This window comes from Ammodytes marinus (genome assembly GCF_949987685.1).
Source record: "Ammodytes marinus genome assembly, chromosome: 12".
NCBI lineage: Eukaryota > Metazoa > Chordata > Actinopteri > Uranoscopiformes > Ammodytidae > Ammodytes > Ammodytes marinus.
Window position 1 is genome coordinate 26,574,953 of NC_137216.1, and position 22,278 is coordinate 26,597,230.

At 40.0% G+C, this 22,278-nt stretch overlaps 1 protein-coding gene across 1 annotated transcript in view; it reads right to left on the minus strand.

The window, feature by feature from the left end:
• The window catches only part of man1a2 (mannosidase, alpha, class 1A, member 2), a 113,321-nt gene that overhangs the window by 11,092 nt on the left and 79,951 nt on the right, over nt 1–22,278 (minus strand). Inside the window, exons 7-12 of the mRNA XM_080038233.1 lie at nt 16,385–16,479; nt 14,450–14,573; nt 14,093–14,186; nt 4,138–4,253; nt 2,870–3,089; nt 2,075–2,247 (exon numbers count right to left, since the gene is read on the minus strand). Of these exons, the coding sequence (XP_079894359.1) occupies nt 2,075–2,247; nt 2,870–3,089; nt 4,138–4,253; nt 14,093–14,186; nt 14,450–14,573; nt 16,385–16,479 (822 nt within the window). The remainder of the gene's footprint in view (nt 1–2,074; nt 2,248–2,869; nt 3,090–4,137; nt 4,254–14,092; nt 14,187–14,449; nt 14,574–16,384; nt 16,480–22,278) is intronic.

The following is a 22,278-nucleotide window of genomic DNA, read 5'->3' on the forward strand; positions in this document are numbered from 1 at the left end:
TACATGTACAGATAACACATGGAGACACAGTCACATAACAGAAGTTGTTATTTTTTTACGAAGTGAAATAAGTACACATTTTTGTTATTTCTTAGCGATTCTGGAGAATAATCGTTGTCAAAATCACTTTGACAAACTCAGTTAATATCTCCTCACGATCCGCTACCTGGCCTTACTGTGTGTGCGCTACAGAATCTAGGCTGTGTATCAACACCAGGTTTTCTTTTCAGCGCACACACTACAGACAGGTAGAGGATTGAGAGGCGATATTCACAGATTTGGACAAACAGTGATTGTGACAACAAGCGTTCTCCAGAATCACTGACTCCACCTTTAACTTAAGTTTTCAGTCTGGAGCTGGTTAGACCTGCACTACCCCCGCAGCTTACAACATTTCTCTGCCACAGGTTGTCATGGTCAGAGAGGGGGAAGAGCCTTGAAACAGCTCTTTTGTTTTTGCTCCGACATGAGAGACAAATTCAAACCATCATAATTACAGTCTGCCCTTTTGACTCAACTCATTTAGACACAAAAAAAGTAAATATTCAAAGTTTTAAATTCAGCTCCCCGCTTCTGTAATTTCACTCTCTGATTGACACAAAGCCGATAATGGAATATGAGAAAGAAAAATTCAGAAGCGTTGCCATTTTTGGGTCACGAAACCACTTAAAAACTGTTAAATTAACTGCAAAAATACTTGATGAGAAAATACTTATACACAAGGAAGTAGAAAGTTAATAGGGCAAAGGAAATTATTCTATTTTAAAAAGGACTTTTCTGTGTTAAACAGAAAGGTTTCACAGAATCAACCTTCCACTGATAACATGAGATGAGATTCTTTCATTTCCATCTCTGCATTGTATAATTGAGCCATTACTGCATCAGATGTGCTAAGTGCCTCAAAGATCAGTGCCAACTTTACCCACACTGTCTGTACTTTCCTTCCCCCATCTCTCTAGCTAATCATCATAAATGTACTCTCTGCTTTGGACCAAATTTGTCCTTCGAAAAATGCATAATAATAGTAGATAATAAAAACAGAAATACAATTCACAAAGTGCTTACAAGAATAAAAGTTAAAAACAAGACCATAAAAACATTAAAAAATAAAAACTTGAGCCACAAGGTTAAGAAAATATGATTTAAAAAAAACCCATCCATACAGGCTACACAAGAGCAATCAATAGACATCTTATGCAACGTTCAGACTGCAAGGCCTTCGTGCTAATCTCTGATAAAATGCTCAGATATGATATTTTTGTTTTGCTGTTCACAGCAATTTTTTAATATGGCCGATATCAGACTCCATTGCGAACTGTTCTCGCTCCTGAACCGACTTGTGAATGTAAACAGCAATTTTCTAAATCCCCATTTACCACTATCTGTGCTATTTATTTCTGACTAAATCTTATGATTTTTTTTTTTACTGATACTAGACTACATTTCCCATAATCCCTGCTGTATCTTGCTTCTTGTAACTCCCCTCTCCCTGGTGGTCTGTGGGCAGCTTTAAGGGCATTAAAGCCAGAGCTGATGGTTAATTGAGTAAACTTTTCCATCAGACGATCCCTGTTCCATGGCTCTCCTCCACTAAACGACGCCAACAACTCTGAAAGCTCCTTTCTGTTTGAGAGAACTCTCTGTGTGTTGTTGGTGCTGGGAAGAAAACCCCAATAGATGTCTTGTCAGATTCCTGATGGTTCACATTTCACAAGTAGTACAGAGGTAGAAAAACCTCTTATGAAATGTATTTAGTTTATCTTCACTGTGCCTTCCCCCCCCCCCCCATTGTTAATACATTTTTTATTATTATTTAAAAAAATAAATACACTAAAAGCACCTTGAACATTTTGTATTTGTGTTCTACATTTGTATTCCATGTGTCAATCTTGTTGTTTGGATTGATTGTGTACAACTTGCACATTTCAAATAAATAAACACATTTATTTTTCTTCATCCAAGCGTATTTTTGTCCAATCCAATCAAGTTTGCTGGATGTGTGAATACTCCGGTTACTAAATAAAGTTTATAAAAAACAAACAAAAAAAAACACAAGTTTTTGATAGTTATTTACCTGTGCTGCCTCCCAGCCCCACTGGCGATACTTGGGATCGTGGGTGAACCTCCACATGTACCAGTAGGTCTCGATCACCTCGGGACGCAGGATGTAATACTTCTCATTCTGACGCACGGCCACCGCCTCCAGCCCGCTGTCAAACTTAAAGGCCTCCGGGCCAAGCTTCAATACTGCAGAGAGGCGAGGAAAATGAAGGTTTAATAAAAAATATATACAGAAACATTATCTTTTGTTCCTTGTTCGTCTTTATGGTTCAGTTGGATGTGATTATAGGCCACAGCTGAATTAGTAGCTGTGTGTGTGTGTGTGTGTGCGTGTGTGTGTGTGTGTGTGTGTGTTAAGCAATAAAAAAAAGCCTCCAACCCAATTGATTTTACAGGGTTTTCATCTTTTTACGAGTGTTTTCTGCAAATTAAGTGGGACAGGCGTTAAGAGTCTCTCTGTGGAAATTACACAGAAGCTGAGGAGGCGGTGACAGGACTGTCTCTGAAAGGATTAAAAAGCGCACACGCGCGCACACACACACACACACACACACACACACACACTCACTCACTCACGGTTGTTGTGAAGGACTGCTCATTAAGAATTAACAAGCCAACTTTAACTATCTAATCGAACTTTGCCACCTAAACACAAAGTTCTGTCTATCTTGCTACCCTCCAGGCCGCTCTCTCTCCACTCTCTATCTTCATGTGTTGCCACAGCAACCTATCCAATATCTCTAAGCAACCGCACAATTTATAACCAGACACACACACACACACACACACACACACACACACTCCTCACCTGTTCTGTCGTAGGACTCGTGGCAGGTGTGTGCGATCTCGGCCCCCAGCTGCAGGTAGTGTCCGGCCTTGTCGTCAGGGGAACCGTCGGCGCCCAGAGCAAACATTCCACCAGCGAAGCACGCCAGGTGGCCCATCTTCTTCTCCAGGTGACCGTTCTTCCACTCACCGATGAACGTCAGCCCGCCGCTGGATTTACGGATCAGATGGCGTTCTATGGCCTGGAAGGAGAGTGAGTGTGTTAAGAGCAGACAAAGATTTATTTATTTATACCTACCTCTGGCTTTTCTTCATATGCAATATTGCTCTTTTTTTACTATCTATCTATCTATCTATCTATCTATCTATCTATCTATCTATCTATCTATCTATCTATCTATCTATCTATCTATCTATCTATCTATCTATCTATCTATCTATCTATCTATCTATCTATCTATCTATCTATCTATCTATCTATCTATCTGTGTAGAAACAGTCAATGAGAATGTCAAAGATGTGTAAACATATTTATGGGATATACTGTTTATATATAGTGGAAAGATGCAATATGTTTTCAGTGGTTACAGAGGTCACACATTGGTGTGTGTGTGTGTGTGTGTGTGTGTGTGTGTGTGTGTATGAGTGCATTTGTATGCAGGTAGTGATGAAACATCAAATGTGGTTGTGTTGAATGTATGCGTTTGGGTGATATTGTGAATGTTTGAAGATATGAGGTCAAAAAAGGACACAGTGTTTGTTATTGCAGGGATGTGGGTGGAGGGTATAAATATGGACGAGTGTGTGTGTGTTTGTGTGTGTTTGTGTATTAGTGTGTGTGTGTGTTTGTGCGTGTGCATGCGTGTGTGTGTGTGTGTGAGAGTGCATGAGGGTCAGACAGAATTTAAATTCCAGCCACATCCTTCACCCATGGCTCTGTAGAATCAGTTCTGCTCACTATCCGACTCTTGTTATGATGGACAGACATCTTCAACAGCTGCACACCACTAATAACACATCACAATACGGGTTGTTCACTGCATGTCATTCCCCTCTCTACCCCATTTCATCTCTGTCCTCACTGTCATTAAAAGCATGAAAAATGCCCAAAAAATGTATTTAAAAAATCTTTTCTGTAGCACTTCTTATACAAATGCAGTCAATGTACTGTCGGTGTGAATTTTATTTTTTGTAAAAATGTTTTCTGTTAACTTTCTGTGCATGCTTTGTTAAAAGATGGCATCTGCTTGGTAACTGACATATGGAGGCACATTTCTGATTGCACTCTACCTCGATGGCGTCATCATAGGTCTTGCGGGCTTCTGTGTCGGTCTTGTCTGACATGAGCCAGGCCTTCAGCAGGTATTCATAGAAGCTGTCCCCGAGTCCTCCCACTGAGGTGTGGTCTAAAGAGAGGGAGGGAACAGAAAGGAGGGTCAAAAAGATAGAATTTCCACTCTACAACATTTGAAATCAACAGCTATCTATTAAAAAGGTAGAGTCAGCGATTCTGTTGTCAACTTGTTGTCAAAATCAATATTTTTGTCAAAATAAGTGAATATCTCCTCACTATCCACTTACCTGTCTGTGAAGAAACAGTTTTAAAACATAGCCTAGGCTCTGTAAAAAGGTATGTTTATAGCTATGGTGGGCTCCTTTACATATACCCTTTGTTAAGTTAAGTTAAGTTATCTTTATTTGTCAGTTGTACACGAGGCACATTGAAATTTGTCTTTTCGCATATCCCCTCTCAAGTTACCACACGTCAGAGCGCAGGGTCAGCCGCAGTACAGCGCCCCTGGAGCAGTTTTGGGGTTAAGTGTCTTGCTCAAGGACACAATGGTAGAGATGGTGGGCACCGTAGACACAATACCAGCCACTGCTAGTTTTACAACTAACACCCTCCTGTCCGGTGCCGGGGATCGAACCAGCGACCTCATGGTTTCTGGTCGGCCACCTTACCTCTAGGCCATCCTACATACCAGTTTACAGAACCTAGGCTGTGTATGCGGACAATAGCAGATCGTGCGGAGATATTCACTGATTTTGAGAACATGCGTTCTCCAGAATCGCTGACTCCACCTTTAAACATGAGTGTTTTTCTTCTCGTCACCCACAATATTTTGGCAGGTTGTTTCTTCTAATTTCCCATTGTATTTACCCGTCCCCTGATGTGCTCACATTTGAATGTCCCCAATCGCCCTCATAAAAGTTGACACAGCTGTCATGCATGCTGTTATTTGCAGGACACCACACACACACACACACACACACACAGAGAGGATGGGACGCAGCCAGCAGTCATTCTGATCTGACTAAGTACAATGACTTATTTTCCCCTAAAGAGAGTTTTGAGCCCACTTGATCTCATTTTACATGTGATGTGAAGAAAAAATACATTTGTGCATTGAAAATTTTCCACAGTAAACCATCATGACAAGATACTGTAAATCATGATTGAAACCGCAAATATAGTTTCCTTGATGATCTGTTAATTTGGTTTACACAACTCAATATTTAGCCATAATCCAAATAAACTTTTTCTTGGTTGTGCTGTGCATGTGTTAAGAGATAAATTCAGCTGAACAGATAAAGTAGATGTGTAGTAGAAATTTCCCATTTTCAGTCATTCTTGAGGAGCTTGCCTTGTGTCATTGTGATCTTGAAACGTATAGGAAGCAATTTTAAGAAGAAATGTAGCTATGTTTTTACTGAGTAAACCCCCCCACCACCCCCGAAATATTCCTCGTTCTCTATGTTTTACCATCTCGTCAGCTAAATGTAATCATATTGGATATATCTGGGCAGACGCTTTGTTTCTCAACCAAAGACATTCCACTCTGTATGTGATTACCATGGCCCCAGGTAAACGGAGGGATATGCAAAGGAGCGAGTGATATGAAGAGGCAATGAATTATTCATACTGTGTGGATAGAGCGCAAACAACCTTTGAGACATTAATGAGGGCAGAGTGTGCTGGCGTGTGTGAATGTACATGTGGGTGACTGGGATCATATCCGTACACAAAATGACTCAGCATTAGTGTGTATGAAATGACTTCAAAATGAGCACACAATTAGACATTTGAAAAAAACTTCCAAATTTACATACTTTGGAAACGGCTCTATACTAAATTTATGTTAATGAGTCCAGTTGGTGGAATAAATTAATTTGTTGTTTATTGTGAGCGCAGCAAAATGTTAATTATGCGTCTGTTATTTGAAGGTTTTAGGCCTATGGCATTGGCATTTTGCAGCAATAAAAAGTACTTTGCACATGTTTTACGATATCCATAACAGAACCGGTGGGTGTTCAAGCAGCATGAGCGACACTAAAGCACTCACGAGGACCTCCTCTTGGGTGTTATTTGGCAGTTAACGATGCGTGAGTAGGAAATGTAATGTTTTCCCTCCAACATGGCGTAATTACCTCACCCCGCTTCAATCACACCACGCAACACTATTTGATCCTGGGTGGAAAATAACCGCCTCTGCACCAGATGGGTTATTTTGTGTTATAGGGTCACCAGCCCCGTTATGTGGTGGCTCTGGTCCACGCCACATTATCAGACTCGGTTGGTCAAGTGCTGACAGTAACGTGTATGGCAAGCCGTCAGCGATTCTGGAGAACGCTTGTTATCAAAATCACTTTTTGTAAAAAACCTAAAAAAAAAAAAAACCTAGGCTCTGTAAACGGGCATGTTCCTAGCCCTGTGTTTAAAATACCAGTTTACAGAGCCTAGGCTTGGTATTAACACCGGATTATTTTTCAACACGAGTTCTCCAGAATTGCTGACACCACCTTGAACTAGTAAGGTCGAGAAACAATCCAACTAATTAACTAGTGAGTTTTTTATTGAATTTGTTGTGCTTATACTAGTTAACTTTTTTTTAAAAAGATGATGCGCTCTACAAAAGTTTACTTATTTTGCAGAGGTGAAAGTGTCTTCACTTGTGGAAAGTTTAGAGCGATAGAGATCCTCTGTCTTTAGATTTGTATTGGATATCGATAGCCTTCTGTTCGTGCTCAGAATAATTCATTAGTTGTAGAGTGACAGTAAATCCCAGAGACAGTACAGTAGGAATTATAAGTTTGAGTTTGATAAATCTGAACCACAGAGTCCTTGAAAAGTGAGACCTGATTAGCTGGATGGATGTTCTTATCCAAGGCTCATCTAATAAGTTACATTTTTGGTTTTGTGAATATTTGAAACTATTCTTACAAAACATCCAATCTTACAAATACTCAGTTTTAGGACATTCAACAACATTATTACGAGCAGCTTGATTCTTATGTAGTTTGAATGAATACAATGTACTAACTATACACTCCAATGAACAAATTCATGAAATGTTGAACTAAAGAAGACGGTTGATACATTTGACATTTTGTAATGTCTTAATGTCACACAAGCTTTTGTAAGAGGTACTTTAGCATTTGAGCCTGTAAATAACAAGACTACTACATAAGTTATTCATGTCTTACTCAGTAATGACCTATGATTCTGTGTTCCCTATAGCAAAGTGTTACCAATTCAAATGTACTGTATGTCTGTTTGAGTTATAATTCATTTTTCTACGAGGAAATCCGGTAATAAAAAAGGGTTCGACAGACTGTCGAGTGTGTGTCTGAGTTTTAGAGAGAATGTTGAAAGGACAGAGTGGGTGGGATGTGTGTGTGTGTGTGTGTGTGTGTGTGTGTGTGCTGTAATAAGGCTGTCAGTCACGGCGGGATCTCATTAAGACAGAGGAGTTTGGCCCCGTTCCTCATTAGTCTAGTTTAACTACTGTCAACACACCTACACATAATCACACACACACACACACACACACACACACACACACACACACACACACACACACACACACACACACACACACACACACACACACACACACACACACACACACACACACACACACACACACACACACACACACACACACACACACACACACACACACACACACACACACACACACACACGTTTCCACCCTTCAAACACTTCTAAAACACAGCCACACATATAAATATCTCACCTACCGTCCTTCACAATTAAAATGTTCACAAGTTTAAAAACACTCACACACCCACGACATCACACATCATAAACCAGGTTGCAAGACATATAGGCAGGGTGTTAAAAGTGCACTCTCATTATAAAGAAATTTGAATTTTTAGGAGGAAAACAAAACCTTTCAATATTTTTTTTTCTTTCTACAGCCGCTGTTGCAGTAGATAAATCTCTTCAGTCCTGAAAGCTCATTCTAAATGATCCTGTAATGAATCTTAATGGTTGAGGCGTGTTCCCGTTTGCTCCGGCAGCCGTTACAGGTGTAAATATGCGAATAACAATCACGTCCTCACAACAGCAAGTTTCCCCACGCTGTTTGTTTATCTGAAAAGAGATTTTTAATTTACTGTCATTTTCCGCCTTCCTGAATCTGTGAATGATAATCCTCATGTTATCATGACGGCGCCGTGAGCAGCCACCGTAGAGGATCTTTGTTGTTGTGGCTTTATTGATTTGTGTATCATTGATTAAAAGCATGTTTAACAAGTTGGAAAGTGTTCTGTTTGTCAAGGTTTGAAGCCCTTTTCTCTTCCCAAATCTCTCATTATAATGTGTAAACCTAACCTGATTCCAATCAATTCAAATTCAAATTCAAATTCAAAAAAAGAAAAAACATACGGTTGGTTCATTGGTGCTTGATTTAACTTGAGTTCTTATTTGGTCCAAATTTTGCCCGCCAAAAATAATATTGGTGCATTATCTGCAAAGTAGCTTTTAATACTTTAATTCCCAAACCAAAACAGACTGTTAAGCAGCTGGGAGGGCGATGTTAGCTGTTGTTTACCCTCATCTGTGATTTTTAAATATTCTCTAAGGGACTTTCAGATTTGAATCACAACACGCACAAAAGTGATGAGGTTACAGGATTATTCCTCATCATATTAGTATTATTATTTCTTATTATGCCTGGTCACTTGCATTCACTGGATACATTTTTCATAATGTGATAAGAACGCAACACAACACTAACTTGTGTGTGGGATCTGCTGATGACTCTGCAGGTGTTGATATTTAAATTGAATATAATTTAGACCCTTCTTTCTATTTCCCTTAGTGTTAAATAAACTAAGTGAGACAAAGGGTCTCACTAAATCTTCAAAGTTCTACAAGAACAGATTTTTTTAGTCACTCATTATTGTACCTGTAACCAGGGCTGGACTGGGACAAAAAATCGGCCCTGGCATTTTTGGCCATGGCAGCCCACCATGATTATTTATACGATATGCGGAGGCAGGAGCGTTGCACCAAATTCTGGGCCCCTATACAGGAAGTCCTGATGGGCCCTCTGAGAGGCGGTCTTACAACACAAACATGTAAAAGCTATGTTTGTCTATAGTCCAAAACGTATGAGTGACTAGTCCCTCTCTGAGCCAGATAACAACACAATGTTTCTATTGATGAATGACCAAATCATTACGCGTACTTGAACACAACCCCTGGTCTAATGACTCTTAGTAAACATGCACACGCACAGTGTTTCTCACAGGAATTTGGGAGACTGTGTCGTGGACCCTGGACCTTCTAGGGGGGTCCGGGGGAATGCTCCCCCGGAAGATTATTTTTGAAATGTTAAAGTAAAATTCATCAATCTGGTGCACTTTGAGGAGAAAACTAAGGCTAAATCAACTATTTCCTATGTAAGCTATTTAGTACTATTTTCTGGAATAATTTATAGACACAGAATGACCAAAAAGCAGAAAGAAGAAATGTACATGTTTAAAAAATCCAGTCAGCTTCGGGATTTTTTTTACCTTCGTTTGTATTTTTTAATGGCCCAATATAGGCCCCTGATCTTTGTAGCCCTGAACAATGTTAATTAAAAAATAACAAATTTACTGACGAATGAAAGGCCCCTGATATCTGTTTTTTTTTCTCCCCTAAATAACATTTGTCAGGCCTTCAAAGATCAGGGGCCTATATTGAGCCAGTAAAAAAAAAAAATTATTAAAAAATAACGTTTTTACTTTTTGAGTGCAGCCCCCCTCTGCCTTGGGCCCCCCAAGCCTATCCGCCGTCCGACGGCCCTGAACGTAACTGGCCATCGTCAGATGCTCATAATTACCGAGTAGAAGTTGAATTTGTGATAATACAATTCAATGCAGCCTCTGAATGGGCGGCCCTCTGCTGTGTGTGTGTTTGGGCCAGGCCCAGCCTAGAACCATTCATAATGAGTAATGGCCTGGGACAAAGTTTTATTTAACTTTTAGGTGAAGTTGACAGCCTGCACGCACATTTATATGTCCACGGCACTCCCGAGAGGGAAGGTACCTCGGCCCTCGGCTGTGTGACTTGGCCGGGCCGGGCGGAGTCACACAGCCGAGGGTCCATTAAAAAAAAAAAAAAAAAAAAAAAAGATTTTTAATTTTTTTTTTTTTTGGACCCGGCCCGGCCCAAAATGCCTGCCGGCCCACCGGGACGATGCCCGGTATGCCAGATGGCCAGTCCACCCCTGCCTGTAACCAAAGCCATATGGGGATGTTGAGAAAGGGGGAAAGGAACATCTTGTAGTAATGTCAGTAAGCCATCCAGAGCTGTGACATGCTGCAGTCAGATGTTCACCATAGAAGCTGACAGCACAGCAACACCATCTGTCAAATGCCAGTCTGTACCACCACCATGGGAAATGGCCAACCAGAGGCTTGAAAGCTTTGACAGTGTTTTCACAAATATGTTCAATTTTTATTTTTATTTTTTAAACTTTTAGTGATGCAATTGCAAAACAAATAAAATTAATTCATTCCAATCCTCAATGACACCATGACATTACTTATTTTGCTATAATTTTAAATCAGCAGTCAAGGGCGTCTTTGCTCTTAACCCCGCTCGATTTTCACAATAATTACATTCCCCTCACATAGCTCTCCTTTGCTCATTCTGACTGTAGCGTGCTGCCTCCTCATGCGTTACTCAGGGACCACTACAGCAGGTCAGGCTCTGTGTTGGAGCGGCTATCAGCTTAAATTAAACCAGTGCTGCTGTAATCAGCTGAAATGGTTAAGCCAACAATGTGGAATGACAGCTAATTAACGTGCCCAGGCTTTTGGACCACAACAGCCGTACACAAACACAGCAAAACATAGACATAAGATCAATAGATGTATAAGGTGGTATGGTGTTTCTGCACATATCCACATGTGAACACACACTGAAAAGCTACCTTTGATACAAATAAATGTGAACAGACTATTTTCCCGACTCGTACACACACAAATAAAGACTCACTCTGACTCACACACATTAAGAAAAAAAAAATATCCTTCATCACCTGTGAAGTCATGCAGCCCGCCAGCGACCAATCCATCTGTTAGTATACTCATCCATCAATCAATCAATCTGCCCCCACCACCATCTCCACTCCATTTATTTCCTTCTGCTTTTGGCCCAAAGTCTGTGCACTTACAAGTACATCTGTGCAACTGCCAAGCCACCTACCAATTCCATTAATACGCCCCTGCATTTATCTACCCATCTATGACTGCTCTCCATTAGTTTTGTCGACAGGTAAAAAAAGATACAACAGAAATATCATATTGCTAGATCACAGCAGTTGATAGGAAATAATATTTTTTGCTTAAAGCTATAGTGCGTAACTTCTGTCGCCCCCCATGAGGAATTTCTTAGTAATTACAACAACACTGTCGGCGTTCTCTACATGAGGTTAAGCCTTCAGTGATCAAGCATGGATTTGATTCCTTCTGCTGTACGGACAGGTTTTTTCTTAGCAGTTGAATCAACAACTGAAACATTTCTTGGGTATTTTTCTGAGGTCCTGCTCCAGTGTCAGGGGGCGACACCAGTGTATAAACGCTGCCATACTAAGAAATAAAGAGAGAGTTTTGTGGAGCTGATATGCTTAATCAACTTTGTGTCAACCCGTTTAGGCGATGGCTTGAATATAACGAACATTTATTTGTGTGAAAAAGGTACGCACTATAGCTTTAAAGAGTGGTATCTTCTATTTGTTTTCTCATCAGTGAATAGTCTATGTGCATTTACTATTTACCATTTTATTGGGAGTGTGGTGAAATTGAATAGTCATATAATGGCACTCTCTTACAGATCAACTCATTCCCCGGGACCAATGAACACAGCTAAATGTATTCAATTTTATACTGATTTCATCTTTTCATTTCCTTTGCCTGGACTAAAGAGTAATAAACCCAGAGTAGATAGTCACATCTGATTTGACCGGGAAGAAATGTGAGCGCTCAGTTGAAATAAATAAGAAAACTAATACTTCTACAGCGCGCACACAAAGGGAATATTTTAATATCCATCTCAATGGTTTAATATTCCGTCTGACAACTACATATCAGTCATTCAGCTTCTTAATCTCTGTTAAAAGCCGTCTCAGGTTCAAAACGCTCCCTGCTGAAATGCTGAAAAATAAAAATTAATATTTAATGTTCTCTTGTGAATTCTTGGACGCTAAACTTAAATATCCATAAGTAATATGAGGGGAAAAGTTCAAAACAGGATGCTGTAAGTTCTGCCAAAGTCAGCAAAAGAATCCAGAATCTATTCCAGCCTTAGAAAATAAAAGTAAACCCATCCATCTAAAAAGTTTAAAATGTCATTAAACCAGTGGTCATGCCCCCCCTAGGGGACAGACATTTTTTCGTGCCCCCCCCTAAATTGAAATACTATTGAGAACCTGCTAATATTTATTTATTTATCTGTACAAAACCACTGTATGAGTTTCTGGCACGAGCATTCTGCATACAATCACCTTATTATCAAATTAGATAACAAAAATTAGCTGAGATAACTTCTGCAGCAAAAAAATTCAAAGTTCAGTTTATTAGCTCAATTTGTTTGCATTTCATTCAAAAAAATTTAAACTGTAAACATAGTAAAGGTGGTGTTTGTTATATTATTATAGGCCAATAGGCCTTCTGTGATGAGATAACCAATAATTCATTAATGTTATTATTAGTCTACTTGCTTGATTTCTTTTTAAATGGCCTACAGAGACACTTGGAGACACATATGGACATTTATTTACTGCAAATCGCGGCAAATTCCTTGATTGGAAATCAAGGCAGCCCGCGCCCCCCCTGACAACTCACGGCGCCCCCCCATTTGAGAAGCACGGCATTATACCATTGGTTTTAACATCTTTGAATAGATTTTGTTATTTCTTTTAAATTAGAGCTGGCATTCTGTTTGTCTATCACCATGTGTGAAGACATCTTAAGCCCAGTTCAGACCAAAGATTCGCCTTGCAACTGCTTGCGACGAGACGGTTTTAGAACGTCACGGGGGATAAATCGCAGCGGTGTGAACTGCTCATTGCAGCGCGTTGCAAGCCATTGCAATTAGTCGCAGAAGATTCAACATGTCAAATCGCAAGATCCAGTTTTAGAACGTCTCAGCCGTCTCGTAGCAAGGAGTTGCGAGTTGCAAGGCGAATCATTGGTCTGAAATGGGCTTAAAACACTAGATTTTCGTCAGTGGCAACAAGTGGTGTCTCATTCAAAACCAACTTTAATTATATATTCATAAAAAATTACTTTAACTAGAAATTACAGGTTTTTTAGGGCAAAAATAGTGTCACCGACTGCACATCTAAGTTGAGTCAGTGAGCTGTTTATTTCCCTTGCGGGCGGAGTGTAATCAATCTAGTGGAAACACTGTGTTCTCATTACAGGAGATCCATTTCAATCTTTCTCTTTTCCGTTAAGTGTAGATTTCTCCAGTTCCTCCTCATTGCACTTGTAAGGATGTTATTAACTGAAGCAGCTCACAAGAACACGTCCCCTGATTGGGTGCTTGGAAATCAATGACCCAGGAGTATTCTTTAAATTAATTGTGATTTATTTATTTTTTCTATTTTCCTTCTAGAGTCAGCGATTCTGGAGAAAGTTTCTTTGTCAAAATCGCTTTTTGTCAAAATCAGTGAATATCTCCTCATCATCTGCAGCCTGTCTGTACTGTGTGTGCGCTTAAAACAAATCCAGTGTTAATAGACAGCCTAGACAAGAGCTCTACAGAATCGCTGACTCCAGCTTTCACTTTAAATATTTGAAAAACTCCCTTTTGCTTTTAAACCACAAAAGTATATATAAAAATGTTACGGTATGTACCAGTTGCCCTTGTGTTGAATAAAATATTTTGAGGCAAACCCTGCAGTTGTCTGTTCTTGTCAAACTAAACCTAAAAGTTACTTACGTTGGCCCCAGCGGCCTGTGCGTGGGTTCAGGTAGTTTGGGTAGAGTCCGTTGGGTCGGTCCATTTTGGCTAGCAGCTTACGGATGTGCATCACCTGTGTGCAAAAAATAATCACTTTAACTGATAATATACAATGTCATCAGGATTTTGGTGTATTAAAAACAAATGTATGTATATATATATATATATATATATATATATATATATATATATATATATATATATATATATATATATATTGTGAACTTAAAACTTCTAGAAACAAAACTTTTCAGTTGACTGTGGGATGATATTCTGGTATATAATGTAAAGAAAACACAACACACACATCTAAAACATAATAGTACTGAGTTGAACCTTCTGGTAGTAAGCAGGATTCCCGGTCAGGTAGGTGAGGTGAACAAACTCCATATGCAGAGTCCCAAACTCAGCCAGGATGCTGCTGCCCGCGGACGCCCAACCCCAGTTACGACCAACACCACTGGACAACGGGGTGAAGAGGAGAGTAAGACAGAAAGAGAGAGAGAAAGTGGGTGGGATAAAGAAAAAAAACATTACAGCCAATGTTAAAGAGCCCACAGAGCAAAAATTATCGTAACGTATCTGCCTGTATTACATTTTGGTACAAAAACTCTTCAGACACTGGAACTTCAGGCAAAACGTTATTATTTTAACTTATAATACAATATGTAATAATGATTTTGGAAAGTGCAATGCTAAAAAAACTAAAGCAATGTAATCTTCGACCATAGGTGACACAGGAGGAATCAAAAAACTGTTTAAATTATAAATGAACACATGCAACATTATTTGGGTGCAACTTGTGAGGAGCAACCATTTGTGTGAAGCAACTCAAATTCAAAGAGAGAGAGATATGCCTAATGTGTGTCTTGTGTTTGATTTAATTCCTTTGTGTACAATCACCCCCAGGGGAATCCATATTTGTATGAATGTGTGTAACTACAGTGCGTTTGTCCAGTTCGAGATAAGGACAAAACACAAAGCCTCTGCTCTCTAACAAATTAGAATTACCTCGAGAAAAAGGAGGCGCGACAACCTGTTAACGTATGTGCTCACACTCACACTGCCTCTCACGCAGAGTAACACTGACACATATGCACCAATTGCAACAAAGTTGCTCGCAGGTTGATAAAGCAATTGTATTTCATTTCATTGTCATTCAATGAATAAGTAAATTGATAAAACAGAGAGCAGAGGGGAACAGAGGGAGGGACACACACACGGACACACACACACACACGGACACACACACACACCACTCTCTTCGTAGCTATATTTAAATGGAAAAAATAGGCACGAGAAACCAATGAGAGGAATAGAAAAAGGGATTGAAATGTTATGATAATGTAACACTTGAGGCTGAGGCGATAACGGCAAAGTGGAGCATTATGACAAGCTGTGGGTTAACAGCATGTCTACAGGTTTCTAAAAGATGAATTAAAACACCTTTTTGCTGCTCTTTCAGTGTCACACAGGAACCAAAAACCACCCAGCTTTATATAAACAGGTATTTTCAGCTATTCAAAGCGATTAGACTCCTTTTCAGCTCGAGGTCGAGTGCAACAACATTGGGAGTAACACAAGGTCACTCAATTATCTTTCATAAATCAGACTGATGAAAGTGTAATTTGTGCTGACCTTACAGTGCGTACATGCAGAGCTGTGAAGAGGTCTAATCAGGAAAGAAAAGTGAAAACAACCTGTTTAATTAGACTGCCAATGCATGGGATTGTTATAATGTGCCGGGGCTACGTGGAAATATTGCATTTTGGAAGACTTCCAAAAATGAATTCAGGACTCTAACTTAAGATTTAACAAGATTTTTTAAATATCAGATATGATATTATGATACTACTTCCAGATCCTTATACTGTATTATAGTGAATACTTTTCAAAACATGTATTTATTAGAAACATGCGCACATTACACAGCAGATTTCTTCATGACGGTAATCAAAGGAAAACTGATGCTATTTTTTGTTAAATACATACTACTATTGTCGAATTACAGCCCCAACCCTAAAATATAGTGAGATATTTGTCTGTGTATTGAAACATATTTATGAATAATAATAATAATAATAATAATAATAATAATAATAATAATAATAAATTTGATTTATATTGCGCTTTTCTCTATCCCAAAGCGAAGAAAGAGAAGAGAGATATCAGACCATCTCATCACACATAGATTATGCTGCTTGGTGATACTGTCAGTGATTGTGAGTGGTGAATCGCTGGTAAACTAGTGGATGATATATTGTCACTGACCTCTTGAGGTTGACCATGGCCCAGGGGATTCCCGTGGGGGTGTTAAAGGCAGGAAGCAGCTTCTCAGCCAGCTGGACAGCCTTCAGCTTGAACATCTAGAGACAGAGAGAGAGAGGGAAAGAGGGAGAGGGAGAAAGAGAGGGATAGATAGAGGTAGAGAGAGAGAGTGAGAGAGAGAGAGAAAGAGACAGGTCGATTAAACAAGATGGTAACACTATAACATTTGTGTGTAACTTCTGTTGTCCCCCTGAGAAATTCTGAGTAATTACAACAACACTGTTGGAGCAATACATCTACATGAGGTAAGCCACATGGATTGTATTCCTTCTGCTGTACGTCCAGGTTTTTTTCTTAGCAGTAGAAACAACAACTGAAACATTTCTTGGGATTTTTCTGAGCTCCTGCACCAGTGTCGGGGGAGGGCGACACCAGTTTGTAAACGCTGCCATACTGAGAAATACAGAGAGTGGTTTGTGGTGCTGATAGGCTTAATCACCTGTGTGTCAACTCGTTTGGCGATGGCTTGAATGTAACCGACATTGATTAATATGAAAAAGTTACGCACTTCAGCTTTAACAGCTCCCATTTATCATGTTTACTCGGAACAATGTGCAGTCCATCAACTTCCCTTTTTTAATATATTTTTTTTCCCTCAAACAGCTGGCAGGTACAAGCACAAAACATTTGCCAACAATCAAAGCAAATGAAGGAAGAAAGCAAATGAGGCAGAGGCAGATGTCGGGAGACAAATGATTGCTCATTGATGGCCGCAAAGTGTCAGAGCCGGGCAGATTTATGGAGGAGACTGTGAGAATAATACAGTATATATGCAACGAAAAAACCTTTCAAATTGTGGTGTAGTAATATGAAATGTCACAAAAAGACATCTACAAAACGGAACTTTTGAGGTCAACAACACTACATCGACCGAGCCCTTAAAGAGAGATACCAAAAGTACCCAGCAATCACTGAGTTGGTTTTCTATTATCATGAGTGACGTCTAATTTATTCCGACCGCTGGAAGAAAAATGGACATGTGTTCGTTTTGAGATTACACAAGTTCTCGTGCTCGTCTGACAGATGAAGGCCGTGAAATAAAAAAATCTGCTGTAGCCTCTTGTTTTTTCCCTTGGCGTGCCAATCAAAAGGATGAAAGAAAAATAAGGTTATTCTGCTGCTGAGCTGAACTAGCACGCACAGAAAGTCTTAAGGGATATGGTGTAATACTTTTTAGAAGACAAGACATATCAAGATAAGATTCAAAGCAAAATAAATGGACCACAGTTTAACAGGGAGGTTTTAATGTTAATGTTTCTTCCTAGAGGTCACGTTGCCCTACAGGGGTTCAGACTTAATGTCAAGTCTTCTGTGAATCCTTTTTAACGCACTTAACTGATTTTCCTTCACTCACTCATTAACGGTTATTGAATTTTCTCACGAAGAACGCCACACGTAACTTACACCCTTTTAACCACCATTTCCATTGACATATAGGAGAGAGAGAGATACATTTCTTTCTTTGTTACAATGTCATAGATTGAAAATGCAGAAATTATTAACATATTGAGTTATTCAAGCTGAATTTTCATTTGAGGGACAATAACTATAGAGTGTAATTAACCTCAACACTTTTATGTTGAAAGAAATTATCCAATTGTTCACAGCATGAACTGCAAACCTATGAAGGTAAATTAAACACACACACAAAGAGAGTCGCAAGGAACAAAAAAGAAAAGGAACCATTTTTCTCACGAAGCTGACGATAAATAAAAGCAGTCAGTGCACGAAGGCCAGACGTCTGCTGCACTAGTGCTTCAGAAAAAATAAACTCTGGTGTTGCTCTCGTCCAAAGACGTTCATGGTAAATTTCAAGCTGGTTTAGGGACCATAAAGTGTTCAGTTGTATTTCAGTTTACTTTATAGGGTTGAGGAAAAGGCTGACTACACTCTAAATAACAAGCTACCTCCAGCAGTGTATCAAATTGGTCGTAAAAAAACACTGTTCCAAACCTGCATTGTTACCTACATTATGACAACTCGTCAGGAAAAACATGGAGAAGCGAAATGGCTCAAGACGTTGACTTTTCAGTTTTGCAAACGTGTATTTTACTTTCTGAAGGACAGTGTTTGCGGGGAAAAGAGGGAATTGTACAACTTGCAGACTGCACAGAACAGCACAGGTGGAGGCTGGTTAGTCGACACAATCTGTCAGGGCCGAACAGTTTTATAGAGACAATAGACCAAGGTGTTTGCAGAATACTCAAGCAGCCACTGGGACATCTTATAGAGGACTGGGGAGGTCAAACTGTGGAGTTAAACATGAGACAAATGCAAATGCAGACAAGGCAGGGGGAGAGGGGGAGAGGGGGAGGGAGGGAGAGAGAGAGATGCATATGAGCAGGATACGGAGGAAGATGAGAGAGGATCAAAAAGATAACGAGGGACTAAGACTGGCTGATATGGAAATATTTGCTTTTGCTTGTTGTTGTTTTATTCTATTCTTCAACACGCAGTTACACGACATCAAAGATAATCACAGCTTGACAACGACAGCTTCATCATCATTAGGGGACTGTTAAGAACTTCAAAATGCCACCAGGTTGTGATTAATTGAGATTGCATTAAATACTTAGAACTATCGTTTTTTTTTTTCAAGGAGCTTATTGATATTTTCAGAAACTGGTACCAATTTAGTATGGTTCTCGAAATCTATTCCATACCCCAGACTGACTCTCCCTCTGTAGAAAAATGAGGAACACATCTTTATGTTATTATCATCAGACTCTCAAGTTTAAGTGCATAGTGAGTGAGTGAATGAGTGAGTGAGTGAGTGAGTGAGTGAGTGAGTGCTTGCCCACATGTCTTTATGTAAGTCTAATGTCTGCCTAGTCACCATATAAACCCCTCAGTTGATGTGCGGCCTGGTCTAGTGGCCGCAGCGAGCCCCTTAACAAACTCCATTTCATTTATTGCCAATCTCGCTGCTGATGTCATCAAGCGGGGACAGGATCCAAACGACCCATCAGGGGAGAGAGACGGCACAGCCAGCCGCCTTCACAGATAAAACTCTACAGTTTATGATAATCATCTTCCTCCACTGCCTTCTACCACAGGGAGGGATGAAAGAAAATGCCTGCTCACACGCACGCACGCACGCACGCACGCACGCACGCACGCACGCACGCACGCACGCACGCACGCACGCACGCACGCACGCACGCACGCACGCACGCACGCACGCACGCACGCACGCACGCACGCACGCACGCACACACACACACACACACACACACACACACACACACACACACACACACACACACACACACACACACACACACACACACACACACACACACACACACACACACACACACACACACACACACACACACACACACACACACACACACACACACACACACACACACACACACACACACACACACACACACACACACAAAGTTCTTAAGAAACAGCGGCGGTGTTATTGGTGGTTAAACTATCTAGTAAACCTGCTGAGAGAAGAAGAGGAAGACAGAGTGTGTGCTTAATTACTCCTTGTATCCTTATCTTGTTTTTTATTGCTTTGGAGAATCATCAAACTTTAGACAAGTGGTGCTCTGTCTGCTGCTTCACTTGTGTAGCTAAACACTGTGCAACACTACGCTGCCAGCCACAGAAATGTAGATACACTTTAGCTGTTGATTTTCAGTTTTAGCAATCTATCATTGGTAGACATATTTAACCAACATCAACAAACTTTATCAGGAGCATTTCAGGTATGCGAATAGTTTCCATCTCAGTAATTTTTTAAATAGTAAATGTATTTGTTGGCTTAACCATCCATGTATAAAGTACATCTTCTCTCCAGTTCTTGTCATGGGTATGTCTTTTGAGAAAGTCATCTTTTCCACTGAATATGTATCCTGGATGATTTCACAATAGTGCTCTCTCTGTAGAGGTTCAGCTTTGAACAAGTAAGTCTTCGTAAAGTTTTTTTTTAACTGGTTTTAAGTTAAATCAGATACATGGCTTTTGTTTGTTATCCTTTGTCAAAAAAATGTCTACATTTCTTAAATAGTCCGCCCCAGTAGTAAGTAGTGTATACACCCTTTCTCTCAATAGGACTAAAGGTAAAATAAACAAACCAAACCCAATCTCTATACCTCTACTATGCAGCCAAATAACCACAAGGCCTATAAGCATCTACAGTATCCTGCTGACATCATATTTACTGTAGCACGGAGACAAGATGCGAATATTGAGGGACTTTGAGCTGAAAATCCTCAGGGACCCGGAGAGCACAGACAGTTTGTTGCCCGGTGTCTTCTAAATTGTTTCTATCAGTCTCCCTGCAGGCCTGACAGCTTTAGCTTTCAGCCTTTTAAAATGCATTACAGCACGCTTCCAAATCGATCACTGAAGGATGCACACTCAGTGAACACATGCAACAGCACACTATGCATAAAGGAGACATTGGAAAAGGGACAAGGTTAGGTAATAAATATGGTCTGATGCGCATTCTTTTTAAATACACACTAACATCACATGGATGACTTTATCTATTATGAGATGAATCCATACAAGCATGTTGGCCCGATCGGTAACAAGACATTGTGTTACAGAAATTACGCCCCCCCCCACACACACCCCCAAACAGTGTCACTTTTACCTGGATTGTCCACTCACAAGAAACAAGTTATCTGTTTGTCAAATGTTATATGTTCTTCTCATATCTGCTCAGTTGTTGTGTATAAGCCTGTTTTGGTTGGTACTTGGTACACAGTAAAGTTATGGACAAAGAAAAATTAAGGGATTTTTATCCCAAAATTCTTGTTGGTATGTGCTCATTAACTGACTATCAGCCAATACATTCCTAACACATTACTCAGACATTATTTCTGGTGCTTGTTCAAAACACTCATCTGAATTTTAGCAGTGTCCTCCCTCCCCATCTCTCGCCAATCTTCAAATATTTCATTTATTTTTCCCATTTCAATTCAATTAACTTCATTTATCTGTTAGGAAATTCATTTGGGCTATTTCTATCTTCTGCATTCTCTCCCTCTGTCAGGATTAGTACAGGCCTAAATCCCAGACAGCAGATTTACAGAATGGAAGTAAAAGGGGTGAGGAGTTCAGAGGAGGCAACCGGCTGGTTTTGTGACCCCCCGTTGGGTTGCTAGAATGACGTTTACGCTGCTGAGGGCTGAGAGGTTTTTTTTTTTGGCGATTCTACTGGGACCAGCTGTGGATAGAATGCATGCGATGGTCCTGTAAGGGGCTTTTTGGAGGAAATCGTCTGCCAAATGGTGCATCAACTTAACGTCCCGGGGACAGGGAGAGCTGTAATCCGCCACTCAAACACATCCTAAAGTCAGCCAATAATCCAGTTATTACACATGAGGATATTATGGGAAAGCCGTGAGAGCAGCTGGTGGAGAGACTGTAGAGACAGAGCCCATAGATATGAGAGTCCACATAGAATAGCACACAACACAGTGTGTTCCAAGAACAAAATGTCACAAAGTTATTTCAATTGTGTACCTTTTTATTTTTAATGTAAAGCACTTTTGTGATTTTGTAGCTGTGAAATGTGCCATATAAATAAACTTGACTTACATAAAGAATTGACAAGAACACACACACAAGTAGCAAATTTCACCTTCAAAATAACTAGTAGTGATGAAGTTAAAGGTGGTGTCAGCGATTCTGGAAAACGCTTGTCGTCAAAATCGATAATTTTTCAAAATCAGTGAATATCTCCTCAGGAACCTCTAAGAATAAATCCAATGTTAATACACAGCCCAGGCTCTGTAAACTGGCATGTTTCTATCTACGGTGGGCTCTTTTTGTTTACATACCCTTTGTTTGCATACTACTTTACAGAA